The following is a 16,285-nucleotide window of genomic DNA, read 5'->3' as shown; positions in this document are numbered from 1 at the left end:
GTGAGGTGTTATACACGACACGCGCAGGGTTGATTGCGTGCTTATGGCATATCTCAACCAATGAACACCAGCATTTATGTTGTGACTATCTCCCAACAAGGTCAAGCTCGTCGATCGACCAAGATTCCTGCAGTCCTGGGAATCAATCTAATGCCTAACGTCCACACATGATTTAGGCTTCCATGGCGTTGGGGCTGTCTGCCTAATTCCTTCGTGAAATCCGTTACTTCTGAGCGATGTCACACCGACGGGAGACATGGAGAGCGAGTAATGAGGATGTACTAAAGGAATTTCATTTAAATGTGATAATCAACTTGAATACTTGATACCAGAACTTTCTCCCAATGTGTACGATAACATTCGCCTATGGCCCAATTCAATAAACTGATTAGTACTCCGTAGAACGGTCTCACAAGCAGGCCCCTGCAACGCCTGTACTCCGTCTCCACAACTCTTCTGCTTCTTCTGCTTCTTCTGCTTCTTCTGCCTAATATTCCTGCATGAACTATTGAAAACATGCTGGGAAAGCATGTGACATACTTTGCTTGGCAAGAATGCATGCGTCCGTCGGATCGAACGTCAGTCCAACTTGGAATTCCAAGCGACACGATAGTCGTTGAAGTTGTGGTCATATTCTCCGACCATCGCCTTCTCCTGGCTTGTAGAATTGCTACTCCCCTCGTCGCACGTAAATGGTCGCAACGTGAAACCCGTCCGAAATGGAACCCTGGTTGGTGTTCACAATACTCGATACCATCAGGAATTCTTCCTTGGGATTCCGTACGCGCACGCCCCCGGTCCAGGATTTACGATACGAACACCCACAGCCGCTGAATGAGTCGTGGAAAGCCCCGAAGCAGGCAGATGCTTACGGATTCTGGTGCCACTCCGCGCCTCTCTCTCTCCCAGGCTACTCACACGATGGGTTTCACCACGAAGAAGACGAAGACTGCTTGACACTAAATATTATCCGCCTCTCGGGGGCGACCCCATCTTCTCGCTTCCCTGTCCTGGTGTATATCTATGGCGGCGGGCTACAGGAAGGGGGTAGCTCGGACCAGCGCTACTTACAATATGTCCTTTCTCATCCAGGGATCCATTGAAATGGGCACTCCAACGATCGGGGTTAGTTTTAGCTATCGGGTCTCTAGGTTTGGACTTGTGTCCGGTCGCGCGTTCAATGATTCGAGCCTCGCAAATCTCGGCCTATACGACCAACAGACGGCGCTGCATTCGATCCAAGAGAATATTGACGCCTTCGGCGGAGACCCTACTCGCGTCACGATTCAAGCAGAGTCCAGTGGGGCTTTGTCCGTCAGATACCATCATCTAGCGTACGATGGACTTTTTCGCGCTGCTATCACTCAGAGCAGTGCTCCCCTCAGTACGGCTGCGCTCATCCCGTTGGACGAACAGGAACGCATATATCAAGATGTTCTTAACGCCACTGGGTGTACTGCCCCAATAGAGCCCATTGAGTGCCTGCGAAAAGCACCAGTGGAATCACTTAAGGCTGCATTCCAGTAGAGATTCTTTTTTCCTGTTATGGATAGGAAATTTATCACCGACTTTCCCTCCAACGCGCTCAAGCAGGGAAAAGTTTGGGAAAGTGTCATTTCTGATCGGGTCCAACCTAAACAGAGGGACTGGATATATCTCTTCCGGCATGTTCGGTGCTATCAACACGGGGGCTGAGCTCAGAGCTGTGATCACCGGGTTCAGGACCGGGAAATACCTTACCAATGACACCACTGACAGAATAGTAGATGGATATCCTCAGCTACCTATCTGGGAATTCAGAGCTAACCTGGGGACAGTTCTCATCTTCCCTAGTTCGAAGTATGGCTCACTATACGGCTACAGCACATTGTATATTAGTGACTACCTCGTCAACGCCCCCAAAGTGCTATAGTGCTCAAATGTAGGCTCAATCCGGGATGCCCGTTTATAGCTATCTCTTTGCGGTTGTTCCTAATGGTGCGTCCCCTCGGGCCCTCGGTGCTACTCACTTCCAAAGAGGTCGCCTTCGTGTTCAACAACTCCGAAGGAGTCGGGCTTACGGTTCCTCCTCTCTGTTCATCCGATGGCCAGATGGAGAGGCGACTACGAGATGTCAGGCGCAAGATGGCCCGTATGTGGTCAAGTTTTGTAGGCACGCTATCGCCGGATAATCACCATTGTATGTTACTTTGCTGCTTCTCCCAGTCAGGTTGCTCACTGTATGTAGTGCCATATCTGAAGATACAATGACCGATGTATCAGAAAGACTCGGCCGCAAATTTGGTGTTCCGTATTGAGGGTACAACAGTGGAGCCGGATACCTGGCGGTCGGGGGTTCATTCAAAGTGTCATCGATGCCTTTGACGAGTACAAGTTCTGATTCATGAGCCGCGGTAGAGTGCGACCGTCATCGACGCAGCTCTTTTATCGTACAACAGTTAGCTAGGGACGGCTATCCGGAAGATATTTTGCATGTAGGTGGCCCAGCTTCCATTCACTCTTGTTATATATTGCAGCTGTAGGATTCCCACAACATAGATCTGCTAACGCTTGATATGCAGAATTATCGAAATTCTGCTGATTGGTACGGACAACATGTCAAAGATAAACTTTAACCAGGAATGCAGCTTGATATGTCCTCGCAAAACTCTAAAGCAATCCGCTGAGGAAAAAAAAAAGAAAATAAGAAAGAAAGCAATATTCTGGAGAGGGTCTCCTCTGTTTATGTATAAGCTATATTGATATCTACTCGGTCCCCAAAGGTAGGTACCCTTGTGAGCGAGGCCTTGTATAAGAAATTGACATGCACAACGTCAATGTATTACGAGTCTGTGGATTATAATTGCTTAGGTTGTGAGTGCCATGAGCATAGTTACAATTCACGTATGGATAACCTGGATAGAGGAATACTTGTATCAATATTCAAGGTAGAGTATGTCTTCACCGAATATCTCATGGTCAATTAGAGGTAATTTTACACTAACTAGGTGATGTTAGCGAATATATATATAGCAATACAGGTTACATAGGGAGCACGAGCCTTGTGATCCAAGGGATGGCTGATGAGTGATGTACTGTCCAGGCATACGATATTATACCTGAAATAGACAAATACATAGCTATGAAGATATCTCTGTTGTGAAATTGTTCAAGGATCTGCTCCAGGTAGGGATGCCGATTGCAAAATTCCGTCCAGACAGACTGTGGAGTGTTGATCGGGCCGTTCCCGAACTAATCCGTATATGGCCTAGTGTAAGACATGCAGCAGTTACGTGGCAATAGTGAGCGCTAGGGCAGCGACCTTACACTCCATACGGCCTACGGTAGACGGCGGATCCCCCTAGCTGCATGTGTGACTAAAGATATGCACCGTCGGGGAAACGCGGTCGAAGAAGGTAAGTAGTTTTCTATTGGTAGATTTCCAGAGGGTGGAGCTGGTGGTCACGCATGGCGTTGGTAGCGTCGGCTTTTTCTCCCTGTGCAGAAAAAGAAACAATAAACAAGAAAGAAAAATGTAATCAGAAAGAATCAAGACAGGGGACGCCCTTGTACGACAACGCTGCACTCACTATGAGTGGTACAACATAATCCAGATTACGGCGGCACTGGCGAGAAAGGGATGTGGTCGGCTCTTGACGAAAGTGCCGCAGTCTGGTGCTCCTAAAATAAAAGTTCTTCTTCTGTGTTGGTTCTTCATTGAAGATTCATGATTCTTGCGGATTGTACCCGGTAGTGGGTAGCCCCTGATCTCAGCGGCTTAGGGCTTGGTGATGTCCGTCGGCCCGCCCATCATGCAGAGGGTGGCTCGAAGTGCCTTGCGGTATTGCCAGGCTTTTCGTACAATCCGTAATCCTTACATACCAGGAGAATGAGAATGTTCCGACAGGTATTTGGCTGCTAGTTACCCGTTTCGTCAGCGAGATTTTAGGTTGTATCAGACGATCAAGTCCGAAGAACACCGGCTTGACCATCCGTGTCAATTGCGGCCGTATGAACAGGAGTCACATTAGGTTCATACTAGAATCTTGAAGGTTTTTCTGACAGATGAGGAATGTGCACAAACCATACAAATACGGCACAATGCCCGCTAATGCACTATTGTGGTTTAGTCTCTTGGATTTCGACCATTTGTAGCACAGACGTGGGTTGGGACATTTGACAGGAACGGATTGGTCCTGATTTACATGACAAAAACCCAAGTAAAAGCCGAATCAAGAATCATGGAGACACTAATACACGATGTGGCGTAAAGCCACAGTAGATAAGCGAAACAAGACCCAGGCCCTTGTTGAAGACATGCGCATTCTTCATATATCTTGCAGGGCACTGGCTCCACTAAGCACTAGATTGAACCAACCACAGTGTTGCGAGAGATGATTATTGCAAAGGCGATGTAACCCCCCCTGGTCATTGTTGCCACCGCCTGTTCAGCTGAATGAAGGGAGAGATCGGCAGCTAGGTCTGATCTCAAGGGAGTCCCATAAAACTGGGATAAGCCCGGATCGTGGCACTCGACCTCGCTGTAGCGGTTTGTCGTCGTCATGTCGCTGGTAGTCAGCCTTCTTTTGGGCCTCGCTGGCCTCTACATCATCCGATGGAGTCTGGGGAAGCGGAAGCCAAGCAGGCTCCCACCAGGCCCTCCTTCAAAGCCCATTATCGGCAACCTGCAGGACTTACCGTCACCGGGCACGCCAGACTGGTTGCACTGGCTCAAGCATAAGGCGCTTTATGGTAACACGATGATTGAAGGCGGAAATTACAGGATTCGAAGTACTAATCGTAGAACCTTTGAATAGGGCCAATTAGCTCGGTAACGATTTTCGGACAAACACTCGTCATCATGAACGACCGTCAGGTAGTGATGGATCTGATGGAGAAGCGCTCGGGATTGCACTCCTCCAGGCCTCACCTGCCCATCGCAGAAATGTGCGGTAGCCAAAAGCTTTTGAAACCCAAAGCGAAATATGGCTAACTGGCTGAGTATCTAGAACGGATTGGGAGGATACACTGGGGTTGGTGCCGTACAACAGTCGGCTCCGCGCCTATCGGAAAGCCCTGCACCAAGAGATGGGCACTGTCACTCTGATTTCAAAATATCACAATATCATCGATATGGAAACACATCGTCTAGTGTTCCGTATACTTGGCAACCCGGATGACCTCATTCAGCACATCAGGAAGTGAGTTGTTCGAAATTCAGACTTGAATCAACTCACTAAAGCATCGCCTGCGTTTAGAGAGGCTGGTTCGATTATCTTGAGAGTCGGATACGGTTATATCACTGAGCCACACGCGCGTGACCCTCTGGTTGACTTGGTCGATAAGGCGATGGAGGACTTTTCGCAACTTGTCCTTCCTGGGGCTTGGCTGGTCAACTTCATCCCCATGTGTATGAGGCCTGCGCTATATATCAGAATGGGTGCTGACCAGATGCAGTAAAATACCTACCCGGCTGGTTTCCCGGTAGCGGCTGGCAAGAGACAGCCAAGGCATACAAGAAAAGGGTGACCGCGATGAAGGATGTGCCCTACGAGTTTGTTCGACAACAGCTTAAACAGCAGAAGTATGTCCCGTCGTACGTATCGCGTCTTCTGGATCATGGTCGTGTAGAGCCAGGCTCGGAGGAGGAAATCGTGGCGAAGTGGTCTGCGCAGTCGCTCTACGGTGGAGGAGCTGACACAGTACATTCCCCGGCAAAGCGATTCATGGGTGTCCGCAGCTAACTGTTGCCCTAGACTGTCTCGTCATTGGCATGTTTTTTCCAGGCTATGGTGCTGAATCCGGATGTGCAGAAGAGGGCCCAGGAGGAAATTGACCGTGTGGTCGGAACGAGCCGTCTACCGGACATGTCTGACCGTGAAGGTCTGCCATATATCGATGCTGTGGTGAAGGAGGTCCTCCGATGGCATCCGGTGACCCCACTGGGGGTCTCTCATGCGTCAAGCGAGGATGATACATACAAAGGCTACCTCATTCCTAAGGGCGCGATCCTGGTCCCAAATATCTGGTGCGCTAGCCATCTTTGCATCTCCAGTGCTATCCGCTGACATACCTCACACATACAGGGCCATGGCTCATGATCCAGACCTCTACCACGACCCAATGGAGTTTAAGCCAGAGCGTTTCCTGAGCGTCAATGGGCGAACACCAGAATATGACCCGCATTTACTGTCATTCGGATTCGGGCGCCGGATTTGCCCCGGACAGCACCTAGCTGATGCCAATCTTTACCTTGCCATCGCGCGGTCCTTGGCCGTCTTCAACATTACCAATGCGGTTCGAGACGGAAAAGAAGTCCCCGTTACTCCTGAGTTTTCAACAGGGGTTATCAGTCACCCGGCTCCATTTGAGTTGAGCATTCGCGTCCGTAGTCCCGAACATGAGAGTCTTATTCGGGCAGTTGAGAAGAGCTACCCATGGGAAAAGAGCCACGCGGAGGAACTTGCCCTGCCGAAAACCTGATTTGCCAGTCAGCTATCGCCAAGATGTTTAGGAGTGTGGGGGAGGAGTCGAGTGCCCTTTGAAGGGATTGTATGATTGAAATAGCCAAATGCTTCCCAAGTATGCGGTTTAACCAAGGGCAGTGAGACTGGTATCATTCACGAGGGAATTTCGATTGGACTTTTACACACATACCCACTTGTACCCGCCAAGGTCCACTCGATACCCACTTTTAGGAGAGATGCCTCAATAGGAGAGATAATTCAATGATGTCATGCTCTCTTGTATAAGTTCCCCATCGTATCATCACGGCGTCTCACTGGCCGCAAGCGGACAAACGTGAGGAGAAAGACGTCTTGGCTTGTCTGGAACGTGCCAAAGTCTGTCGGCCACCCTGGGATGTAGAAATCGGGGAAACTTACAACATGAAAATCCCACGCGGATATATGCTTGGCATACACGGGCTTTCAAAGGATTGAACAGATTGAACATAAAGAATGAGTGAAAGAGGGAATAAACCCCGCTGGAAAGAATTGCCTCTCGAAGGGGCTGAGTGGGGCTGCCTGGGATTTAAGGTTGACCCCAGACGCCTATCAATGCGGAGAAAAAGGTCAACCTGGGGTATCGACTGCGCCTTGGACTTGGTTCGAAAGTCAGTTAGGGCCTGGGCGCCACCAGGAGAGTAACTTACTCCGCGTGGCTAAACGATCTTCCCCCGGTTCTGTCGGTTATCCATTCCATCGGTTATTGAACCTCCAGTGCCACAATCTGGAGAGCCATTCTTAGCTGTCTGGGGTCTTTGACATTGCTGGATCGGAGGAACATCATTGGCCTTCGATATGTACCCCACGGGGAAAGGTAAAATGGACCTGGGTGAGTGGGGAAGAATGGAGCGCAATTAGTCTGGGGCTAGATGTCTATCAACCAAAGAATTAAAAGGCTTCATGCATCCCCGGACTCCATCTGGCGTTTTTGACATGGAAGCGTTATCTCTGAGTCTCTCCACTACCTACCTCAATCGATCAGCTGCTCTTTTCTTTTAGTGAAACCGTTCATATTTGGAAATTTTCAGATCAAATCTCACCAAGCTCCGCATCATGGCACCGAATCAGTACGATGGCGACGATGATTCGTACGAGAAAGAAAAGACAGAGCAAGTGGAGCACGTTGACACGATAGATGCCGAAAAGGGACGTCTCCAGGATGTCTCTGAGCTGAGTGGCATTGAAGACACGGCGGCCTCCAAGGCCGCGTGGTTGATCTCCGTAACCGTCTCAATCGGTGGCCTTCTCTTCGGTATGTCTGTCGCAGAGAATCAGAAAGGCGGAACTAACAATCTCCCTCCCAGGATACGACACAGGCTATATTTCCTCAGTACTGGTGACGATTGGAACGTCCCTCGGTCATACTTTGAGCTCCAGCGAGGAAGAACTTGTCACCTCACTGACGAGCGGTGGTGCTTTGGTCGGCGCAGTGGGAGCTGGTCTGTCTGCCGATCGCTTTGGTCGCCGCTGGCCCATCTGGGGGGCCTGTATCCTTTTCGTGCTGGGAACCGTGCTTCAGACATGTTCTTATTCTGTGCCTCAGTTTGCGGTCGGTCGGTTCGTCGTGGGCCTCGGTGTCGGCAGTGCTGCCATGGTGGTCCCTCTGTACAGTACGTCCACTCTCGTTATTCACCTCCGCTAGCTGGCATACTAATCAATCTATAGTCGGTGAAATAGCCCCTGCCAAATATCGGGGCCGCATGGTGGCATTCAACAACATGAGCGTTACCTTTGGTCAGTTACTAGCGAGCGCGATCGGGGCCGGCTTCGCACAGGTGAAGGGAGAAGCGTGGCGCGCAACTGTCGGGATCGGAGCTGCACCGCCCCTCGCGCTTGCTGCGCTCCTCTTCCTCTGTCCCGAGTCGCCTCGTCAGCTGGTCTCACGTGGTGACAATGCAAGCGCAGATGCTGTCCTCAAGCGCATCTACCCACGGTCTACCACCGACCAGCGCGAAGCTAAGATCCGATCGATTGAACTGTCGCTTCAGGAAGCAACGCACGCGATGTCCGAAGACACAATCTGGGCGACGATTAAACGTGTCTTCACGACCCCATCAACGGGTCGCGCCGTCCTAACTGCATGCGTGGTTATGGCCATCAGTCAATTAGGAGGGTTCAACACGCTTATGTATTACGCGGCCAAGCTCTTCTCCATCGTCGGATTCAACAACCCCACAGCCGTCGGTATCACTGTCTCAGGGACTAACTTTGTCTTCTCGGTCGTCAACCTCTTGGTTGTGGATCGATTTGGACGACGACTTATTTTGACCACTACCGTGCTTGGCATGGCCATATGTATGCTCATCACCGCGGTCGCGTTCCATTATATTCCAGTGAACCTGCAAACCTTGGAAGTGGAGACCGATAATGTTGGCTGGCCGGGAATTGTAGTCCTGGTGACCATCATTTGCTATGTTGCTTGCTATTCGTCAGGTGTTGCGACCATTGCATGGATTGGAACCGAATTGATTCCACTTGAAGTCCGAGCTGTAGGGACAATGATGGTATGTTCTCCTTCCTATTCCCCAATGATCCCCTTTCCCATTTTCACTTTGTCCCAATATGTATTCAAGTTCGATATGACTAACAGTCGTGGAACAGAACACCGTTACTTGCTGGAGCACCAATATTATCATTTCCTCTACCTTCCTGTCCATGATGAAGGGCATCACGCCGAGCGGTGCATTTGGGTTCTACACTGGCATCTGCTTCACTGGCTGGGTATTTGTCTTGTTCTTCTTCCCGGAATGCAAGGGCATGCCTCTGGAGGCCATTCGTGAGGTCTTCAGCGATGGCTTTGGTGTGGGCTACTCCAAGAAATGGCAGAAGGAGCATCGTGATGAGGCCAAGGCTGCCACAGTCACCTCATTTGGGCACTAGAACACTGCTCCAGACCTATAGCTTCACCAAGGAGAATTATGTATGTGATGACAATATATGAATAAAGTTGGGTATTCACGAGTTATCGAATCCGGCTTCTAGAACAAAACGCTCCAAATGCTGTAGGTCGTACCACAGGTCGGCATCATCAGATGCCATTATTCTATGCCTGTATCACTTTCCTCTCGACTCTATCGTAACCTCCCAATGTTGCGTCCGCCTGATCATGGCAAATTGGCTATCGTCGCTTTCTACACTCCCACTTTCTATATCCTGATTGCCCATGTGTTCCTTTTTCCCTCCATCAGCCCCATGTGCCTGAGGATTCGAATCGCTGCCCGCTGAAATAGTTGTCACGGTATGTGGTTGATATTTCCGACCGGGTCGGCGACTATGTCGAGGCCACTGCTCGAAGCTGCTACCTGTTCCCTGAGAGGGGTGTTCTAAGGACCTCAGCACATAACTTCCCTTTGAACCAGTGTTGTCTGTGTCATCAAGGTCAGTAGTCATATGTGTAGTTGCGCCTAGATGGGTATCAAACGCCTGCAGGAATTTGCGAAGACATGGAAAGGTAGCAGCCATGAGGGAAAAGTGCATCGTGATTTCAGTGAGCACTACCGTATTAGTCAATGCGAAAGTCCGGTCACTACGAATGTCTTCTGTTGTCATTTCCTGGAGGAGTAATAATCGGAAGATTGTTGGGATTGCAACACTATTGGAGGCATGGTATTAGATTGTGTTAGTATGACCTCGGATATGAACCTTTTCACGGAGATAAGGGAAATAGGTTTTGAACCACTCACAGAAGTTGCACTGAAAAGGCCAACAGGACTGTAAGCTTTGCCTTTAATCGTGCCTGAAGATTCCAAAGCACCATAATGATGAGGCCGGGGATTAGCAGCTCGATCAACATATTTCCTGCCTCAACAACAGTCCATCGGACGAACTTGATGACCATGAGACAGGTTAGAAAGATTATACTGCGTAATGTATATAGACTGACTGGGTATAGACTATACCATGCTATCGCATTGATGGGACGCCCCAATATTCCATGGCTGCGGCAGCTTACACTGCGTTGCTGCCACAATGACAGAAACAACTCCCCACAGCACGCCTATTCCGCCGAGCGCATGGCTTGCGCGAAGCTCCATCTTGACTACTGTAAGGCGCGCTATAAGTAATGCCAACGATACTTTGGACGAACAGATCGCGATTGGGTAAAGCAACCAGGCAATGTATATACTCTACTCGAATAAGACACAGTCAGTAACTGGGTTGTCATATCCTATAAAGCACAATGAAATTCAACAACATGCCTTTAATCCGGTATCAACGTCGTCGGGCGCGAGTAAGTCTTCCTGTTTGCCGATGCCGTTGTGCACAGCGTGCAGTGTTACTGATGTCTGAACTACGCCCGCAATCTTTGGTTGTATCAGTTAGTTTTTATACTAGAAACGGATGAGATGAGATAAGACTGTTTATATACCGTTCCAAAAACAGCGACTGCGTCGTCAACACCAAGCGGAGGAATAAGGCGCAATCGCAAGTATATTCTCATTATAATCATCAATATCGACCAGACCAATCCAACTACTGCCGCAATAACAATGATTGCGACATGATTCTCCGGCGTAAACTCCATGGAGGAATGGTCTTCATATGTGCGGAAAGCCATCCTAGTTGGAACTAAAGGAACCGAACTGCATTCAAATACTTGAAAAGGCCCTTTGGCTATCAAGAGAACCCCAAGGGAGGTACCTCCAAGGCTTCGGCATGCGGACAAGGGATCCTGGACTCTCGTAACGGTGTATAAATGCACCCGACAGCGGAGGGTTCCTTGGCACACACCCGCGCTTCTCTATTAACTCAGATTATCCTGTTTCACAAACGGTCGGACATTGTCCCTTGATTTGGAAAACGGCTTACGAGATTGAGCGGGGCGGGGCTAGAACAAGTCTGATCAAGATATTAATGGCTCTAGTGCAATGCGGGAGGCGCAGAATTACATGGCCCCAGTGAAAGGGTATGTTGGAAGGCTACTAGGTAGTATACATCACATATGTGTGCAACTTCATGGTTTTATACCTGCATTGCCTTGTCTGGAAAAACGACGGCCTCAAGCCGTACCTTCTGTAATAAAGCAAGAAATAGCGCCAAGAGGCAGGCAGATCTTGGAAGCGCATGATCTATCAGATCGAGACTCTAATCACTCAGAGCGTTGGCAAAGAGGCCTCGCACGACTAAAGGCCCAACGGGGGGGGTTCTTTGTGCATGATCCCTGAAACTTAACTGCGATATTATGCAAGCTATGCGCCACCGGCGAGGCCATTGGGCAGCTTGGGAGATGTTCCAATCGATGTTGAGACTTCCACACGCAGACTATAACCCACTACAGTCCGTGTACAACCTAGCGAGATGCAATGGTGATGTGACCCTGTGCTCGTATTTACGTATCCTCCTCAGGGGGTGAAATTGACGCAGCGTAGGATACCCCCATTCTTCAATTTCTTAACACAATTCTCACCACAATCTGTCAACCTTCTCAGATCTGCGAATCTGTATCCTTCATCGTCATTATGGCTAACGAGCGATTGGAACTGAAAGAAGTGGGCTCGGACCGCACCCCACATGTGGAGGAAATGCCTGATACGAGGGAATGTCTTATTGACGATGTATCGAAGGACGTCAGAACTGGATTCACGATGAACGACCAGAGAGACATGCATCGGATGGGTAAAAAACAAGAATTGAGGGTTTGTATCCAGCCTGCCTGCACCTTTCAAGGTACAGCACTAATGCTTAAAAGAGGAACTTCCGGCTTATCAGTACCATTGGCTTCACCACATGTATCATGGGAACGTGGGAGAATGTGCTAACGTAGGTACATCTGCACCTGTCAGGAACTAGCTAACCTGATGCTAGATCAACCTCCCAGGGTTTGAGGACCGGCGGGCGACCGTGTCTGTTTTGGTCGCTGGTGTGGGCATACTGCGGACAGCTTTTTATTGTCCTTTCTCTGGCTGAAATGTCCTCTATGTAAGTACGGCAATTTAGCTTTCGACTATAGGGCTAATATAGCGCACATAGGGCACCTACCGCAGGTGGCCAGTACCATGTATGTAGTCTATCCCGGACGACGGAAAGTGTGAAGCTGAAACTCCTTACTAGTGGGTATCTGAATTCGCTCCTAGGAAATACCAAAGGTTTCTTAGCTATGCCTCCGGTAGGTGTGCGAAAGCTGTGGATGTCATTAAACTGACCATGCATGCTAACACATGGGTTTACTATAGGATGGCTTTCGGCACTCGCCTGGCAGAGCGTTGTGGCATTTGATACCTATTTAACCGGAACAATGATCCAGGGCATGATCTTCTTGAACAATGAGACATATGTACCGGCTCGTTGGCAAGGAACCTTGATTGTCTCTGCAGCGTCAATTGGTATGAGCCTTTTTAATATATTTGCTGCAAAGCATCTGCCGCTTGCAGAGGGCATTTTTGTCACGTTCCACTTCTTCGCATTTGCTCCAATTATAGTCACCCTACTCGTCCTCGCCCCCAAGGCAAAGGCACAAGACGTATTCTTCGGGTTTAAGGATTACGGAGCTGAATGGGCAAACCCATCTTTGGCTGTGATGATAGGACAGGTGTCCCAAATGTTTACTGTTATGGGTGAGTGTCCTAACTATCGGGCTTCAACAGGCTATTACTGATTCTGTCCTATACTAGGCTCTGACTCGGTCGCACATATGTGTAAGATCTTCCTGTTACTTGGTAGGGTGGCTTATGCGTGGCTAATTATATTACAGCTGAAGAGATTGAGAACGCCGGTGCTACAGTTCCTCAATCCATGATACTGTCATTTTTCCTGAATATGCCATTTGCCATTGGTTCAGTTCTCACATATCTATTTATAATGCCCAACGTGCAAGAAGCCCTTGACTCCCCTACTGGTCTACCATTCATCCATGTGTTTTCTGAGGCTACGAAAAATGCAACTGGTGCAAGTATCTTATTGGTGGTCATCCTCCTCCTATTTTTCATGATCACTATTAGCTGTATAGCGTCAGCATCGCGACAGACCTTCGCCTTCGCTCGCGATAATGGCCTACCTTTCTCAGCCTGGCTTGGAGCTGTATGTCCCTCATCGATTGCAGCAATTGCTCCATTCAATACTGATATTGTGAATAGGTTCACCCTACACTCCATATCCCTGTCAACTCGGTCATCATAACATGCGCCTTTTCACTCATTATGTTTCTGATCAATATTGGTTCTGGTGTCGCAATGAACGCTTTGCTATCGCTCTCTACCAGCCCTCTCATGGCTACATATATGATCTCCATTGCTTGTGTTATCGTGCGCCGCATAACAAAGTCTCCACCACTACCACCTTCCCGTTGGTCGCTTGGTCGATTCGGCATGCCAATAAACATACTAGCGCTCGTGTATGCTTTGTGGGCATTCTTCTGGAGCTTTTGGCCTGTGAACCGAGAAGTCACTGCGGAAACTCTGAACTGGGCACCGGTTCTGTTTGTCGGGGTCATGGGACTATCTGCAGTGTTGTATTGGTTGGTTGCGAGGAAGGTTTATGAAGGCCCTGTTGTGAAGGTAGAAGGCCGGAAGTTCCATTGACTACTTCTTAAGCTCCAGCTTCACGTCGAACAATGCCCTATGCCAATGGCGTGTTGAAAATGCAGGGAAAACATCAGAGGAAGAAAAGAACAACCTGTGGTCCAGGTTTCATATTTGCGTGAGTTCCTGAATTCGAGTCTGAGTACTACCGACCAACTACGAGAAGGACAGATAGAGTATCACCAATTCTTGTGACTTTATTCCTTTTAGTTGAGCCCCTTTGACCCAAAATGGTGAAACGCAGTTAAGAACATCCTCGGATTTCATCTTTCAAGACCTACCTTACAGGTCTCTACACATGTTCGTCTGTTTGTGCGTCAATTGTTGGTACTCGATACTCTCTTACAATTCAAATCCCACATACACACCCACTAAATAGTTTGAAAACGTAACCCTATCTTCAATCTCATATATAGAGACGCAGAAAACCAAAAGCATTAACTTCACTAAGCACAGCTCTTTCAATAAAGGCCTATCCGCAATCCACCGGGGTCAGATGTCCCATAAGATAGATCAAGCTATCGGGCAACATTCACCGACGTCACTTTCCAGAAACCCAAGGCTCACTATCGCCAAACTTGTCGACAGTCAGGCCCGCCCTCCCAGGGTCTTCGAACCCAGCTTCCAACTGTCGAGCGTAGGATATCTCGCGCAGTCGTTGAGATTCTCTCGGGGTTAATTGCAACTAGTGAGATTCGCGATTCAAGTCAGCTTCCGTGGTACTTTATACTTAGCTAGAGAAGCATCGACCCTGCTGAACTTACATATATCTCCACACCGATAACATGAAGAAACAAGGCGAGCCAAAGTGCCATCCCGAAGTTCATGTTCATGGCGGTTCCTATTCTGTCCGCATCGCCATTGAAGTCGCCCAGGACAAGGGCATTCTGTGCCGGCTGCGACCCGTTGTAAAAGCTGGCACAGTCGGGGTAGCGCTCGAGTGTTTGTTCTTTTCCGATCATGAAGTCGATTTTGTCGCACGGTTGTGCCATGTAATAGCTCGGTGAGATTGAGATGATCGTCGTCGATATGACGAGGATTATGCGCACGGTGATGATACATCCCATCTGTGAAGAGACGATGTTTAGTAGGCTCGCAGAGGTTTCTTTGGAGAAAAGTGGTCTTACATAGAAAAACGCCCGTAACATCCAGGCTCGATGCTGTTCTAGCTGTAGTCGCTTCACATTGTAGTACGCCATGCCAATGGCACAGGTCGATATAATCACCAGAAGGCCTATGGCGGCTTGGGTGGGAATGAGTCCTCCGAAAGCATGTCTTGCAATCATGAATGTCCCAGCATGGGAGAGCAAGACCAGCAGGATGATGATATAACCATTGATGCGGTGGAACAGTATAACCCTGTATCGGATGGTTGGGATAAATTGGAAGAAGGCAAGGAAGGCAGCGGCTGACATGATGTTAGCAACTCGATTGAAGACATTCCCGTGTGAAGATGCATACGAAGTATACAACCGAGGTGTAGGTATAGTCCTACGTATCCCCGCCCCTTATAGTAAAAGCACTCCCCGGGCGCTGCATTGTCGCAGAACGTGGAGAAGTCTAGGAATTCCAGACGAGCAAGCGTGAATCCCATCCAAGCACCGCCGAAGATGAAGACTGAGATACGGTGAGCTTCTTGTCGTTATACACACGCGGGTCGCAAAACGGGACATACATAGAATGAGGTTATACCCCTTTTTGAATCCCAAAGTGTTGTATAGCTTTTGGAGCCAGCGGGGTCTGGCCTTAGGAGTACTTGAAGCAACACCGTCCATAGTTGATAATCAAAGATGAAGTGATTTATAGAAGTAGTGAGGGGGTGTGAGATTCCGGAGACTGCTTTATATGTTTTAAACTACCTATCTATTAAGATAACAACGTTTATACCAGGTTCAATTGTTGAGTTAACAAGATTGTAGAAGTATTGAGCATTAGGCATCATTGTAACTACTAAATACTGGATCGAGAAAGATTTTGCGCTTCCTGATCATGAATGTATCTGTTTTCCATGCAGATGAATGGATATATTGAAGCCTACTCAACTAGAATATGACGCTATATATAACGACCAACCACGACGTGGGCAATCTCTTAGTCAGTATGAGCCATACCAAGTTAGGAAATGTATTGCGCCGGGTCAAATGGTCCAATGTTTTCTGGACTTTGTTTCAACCTTGGCACCAGATCCATTCGTACCTCGTATTCCGTGGACAACCTTCACAGCCCCACGATATGGTCTATGTAAGGGCCACAAATGATCCTCTGAAGGGTATGAATCTGGGT

The 16,285-nt window shown here is 48.7% G+C and overlaps 6 protein-coding genes across 6 annotated transcripts; 4 read left to right on the top strand and 2 right to left on the bottom strand.

The window, feature by feature from the left end:
- Nucleotides 1-1,074: 1,074 nt before the first annotated feature.
- Nucleotides 1,075-2,380, top strand: ANOM_006712 (putative neuroligin; the record flags this gene model as incomplete). Its single annotated transcript, XM_015551968.1, has 5 exons — nucleotides 1,075-1,523; nucleotides 1,642-1,869; nucleotides 1,926-2,131; nucleotides 2,206-2,219; nucleotides 2,309-2,380. The coding sequence occupies 5 exons, from the start codon at nucleotides 1,075-1,077 to the stop codon at nucleotides 2,378-2,380; spliced, it is 969 nt and encodes a 322-aa protein (XP_015405722.1).
- Nucleotides 2,381-4,541: 2,161 nt separating this feature from the next.
- Nucleotides 4,542-6,462, top strand: ANOM_006711 (cytochrome P450; the record flags this gene model as incomplete). Its single annotated transcript, XM_015551967.1, has 7 exons — nucleotides 4,542-4,731; nucleotides 4,797-4,926; nucleotides 4,989-5,180; nucleotides 5,238-5,389; nucleotides 5,437-5,681; nucleotides 5,736-6,007; nucleotides 6,066-6,462. The coding sequence occupies 7 exons, from the start codon at nucleotides 4,542-4,544 to the stop codon at nucleotides 6,460-6,462; spliced, it is 1,578 nt and encodes a 525-aa protein (XP_015405719.1).
- Nucleotides 6,463-7,538: 1,076 nt separating this feature from the next.
- On the top strand, nucleotides 7,539-9,365 carry ANOM_006710 (myo-inositol transporter; the record flags this gene model as incomplete). The annotated part of the gene is made up of 4 exons (XM_015551966.1): nucleotides 7,539-7,737; nucleotides 7,790-8,095; nucleotides 8,151-8,989; nucleotides 9,087-9,365. The coding sequence occupies 4 exons, from the start codon at nucleotides 7,539-7,541 to the stop codon at nucleotides 9,363-9,365; spliced, it is 1,623 nt and encodes a 540-aa protein (XP_015405720.1).
- A 174-nt stretch (nucleotides 9,366-9,539) lies between these two features.
- Nucleotides 9,540-11,043, bottom strand: ANOM_006709 (uncharacterized protein; the record flags this gene model as incomplete). The annotated part of the gene is made up of 5 exons (XM_015551965.1): nucleotides 9,540-10,077; nucleotides 10,169-10,311; nucleotides 10,385-10,612; nucleotides 10,703-10,789; nucleotides 10,855-11,043. The coding sequence occupies 5 exons, from the start codon at nucleotides 11,041-11,043 to the stop codon at nucleotides 9,540-9,542; spliced, it is 1,185 nt and encodes a 394-aa protein (XP_015405729.1).
- Nucleotides 11,044-11,944: 901 nt separating this feature from the next.
- On the top strand, nucleotides 11,945-14,002 carry ANOM_006708 (amino acid transporter; the record flags this gene model as incomplete). The annotated part of the gene is made up of 9 exons (XM_015551964.1): nucleotides 11,945-12,121; nucleotides 12,175-12,245; nucleotides 12,291-12,404; nucleotides 12,456-12,483; nucleotides 12,537-12,591; nucleotides 12,659-13,039; nucleotides 13,097-13,120; nucleotides 13,177-13,502; nucleotides 13,559-14,002. The coding sequence occupies 9 exons, from the start codon at nucleotides 11,945-11,947 to the stop codon at nucleotides 14,000-14,002; spliced, it is 1,620 nt and encodes a 539-aa protein (XP_015405728.1).
- A 541-nt stretch (nucleotides 14,003-14,543) lies between these two features.
- On the bottom strand, nucleotides 14,544-15,777 carry ANOM_006707 (uncharacterized protein; the record flags this gene model as incomplete). The annotated part of the gene is made up of 5 exons (XM_015551963.1): nucleotides 14,544-14,687; nucleotides 14,767-15,069; nucleotides 15,130-15,410; nucleotides 15,464-15,619; nucleotides 15,678-15,777. The coding sequence occupies 5 exons, from the start codon at nucleotides 15,775-15,777 to the stop codon at nucleotides 14,544-14,546; spliced, it is 984 nt and encodes a 327-aa protein (XP_015405712.1).
- Nucleotides 15,778-16,285: the final 508 nt, after the last annotated feature.

The sequence above is a fragment of the Aspergillus nomiae genome, assembly GCF_001204775.2.
Source record: "Aspergillus nomiae NRRL 13137 chromosome Unknown contig00188, whole genome shotgun sequence".
NCBI classification, from domain to species: domain Eukaryota; kingdom Fungi; phylum Ascomycota; class Eurotiomycetes; order Eurotiales; family Aspergillaceae; genus Aspergillus; species Aspergillus nomiae.
This window is presented reverse-complemented; position numbering and strand designations above follow the sequence as displayed.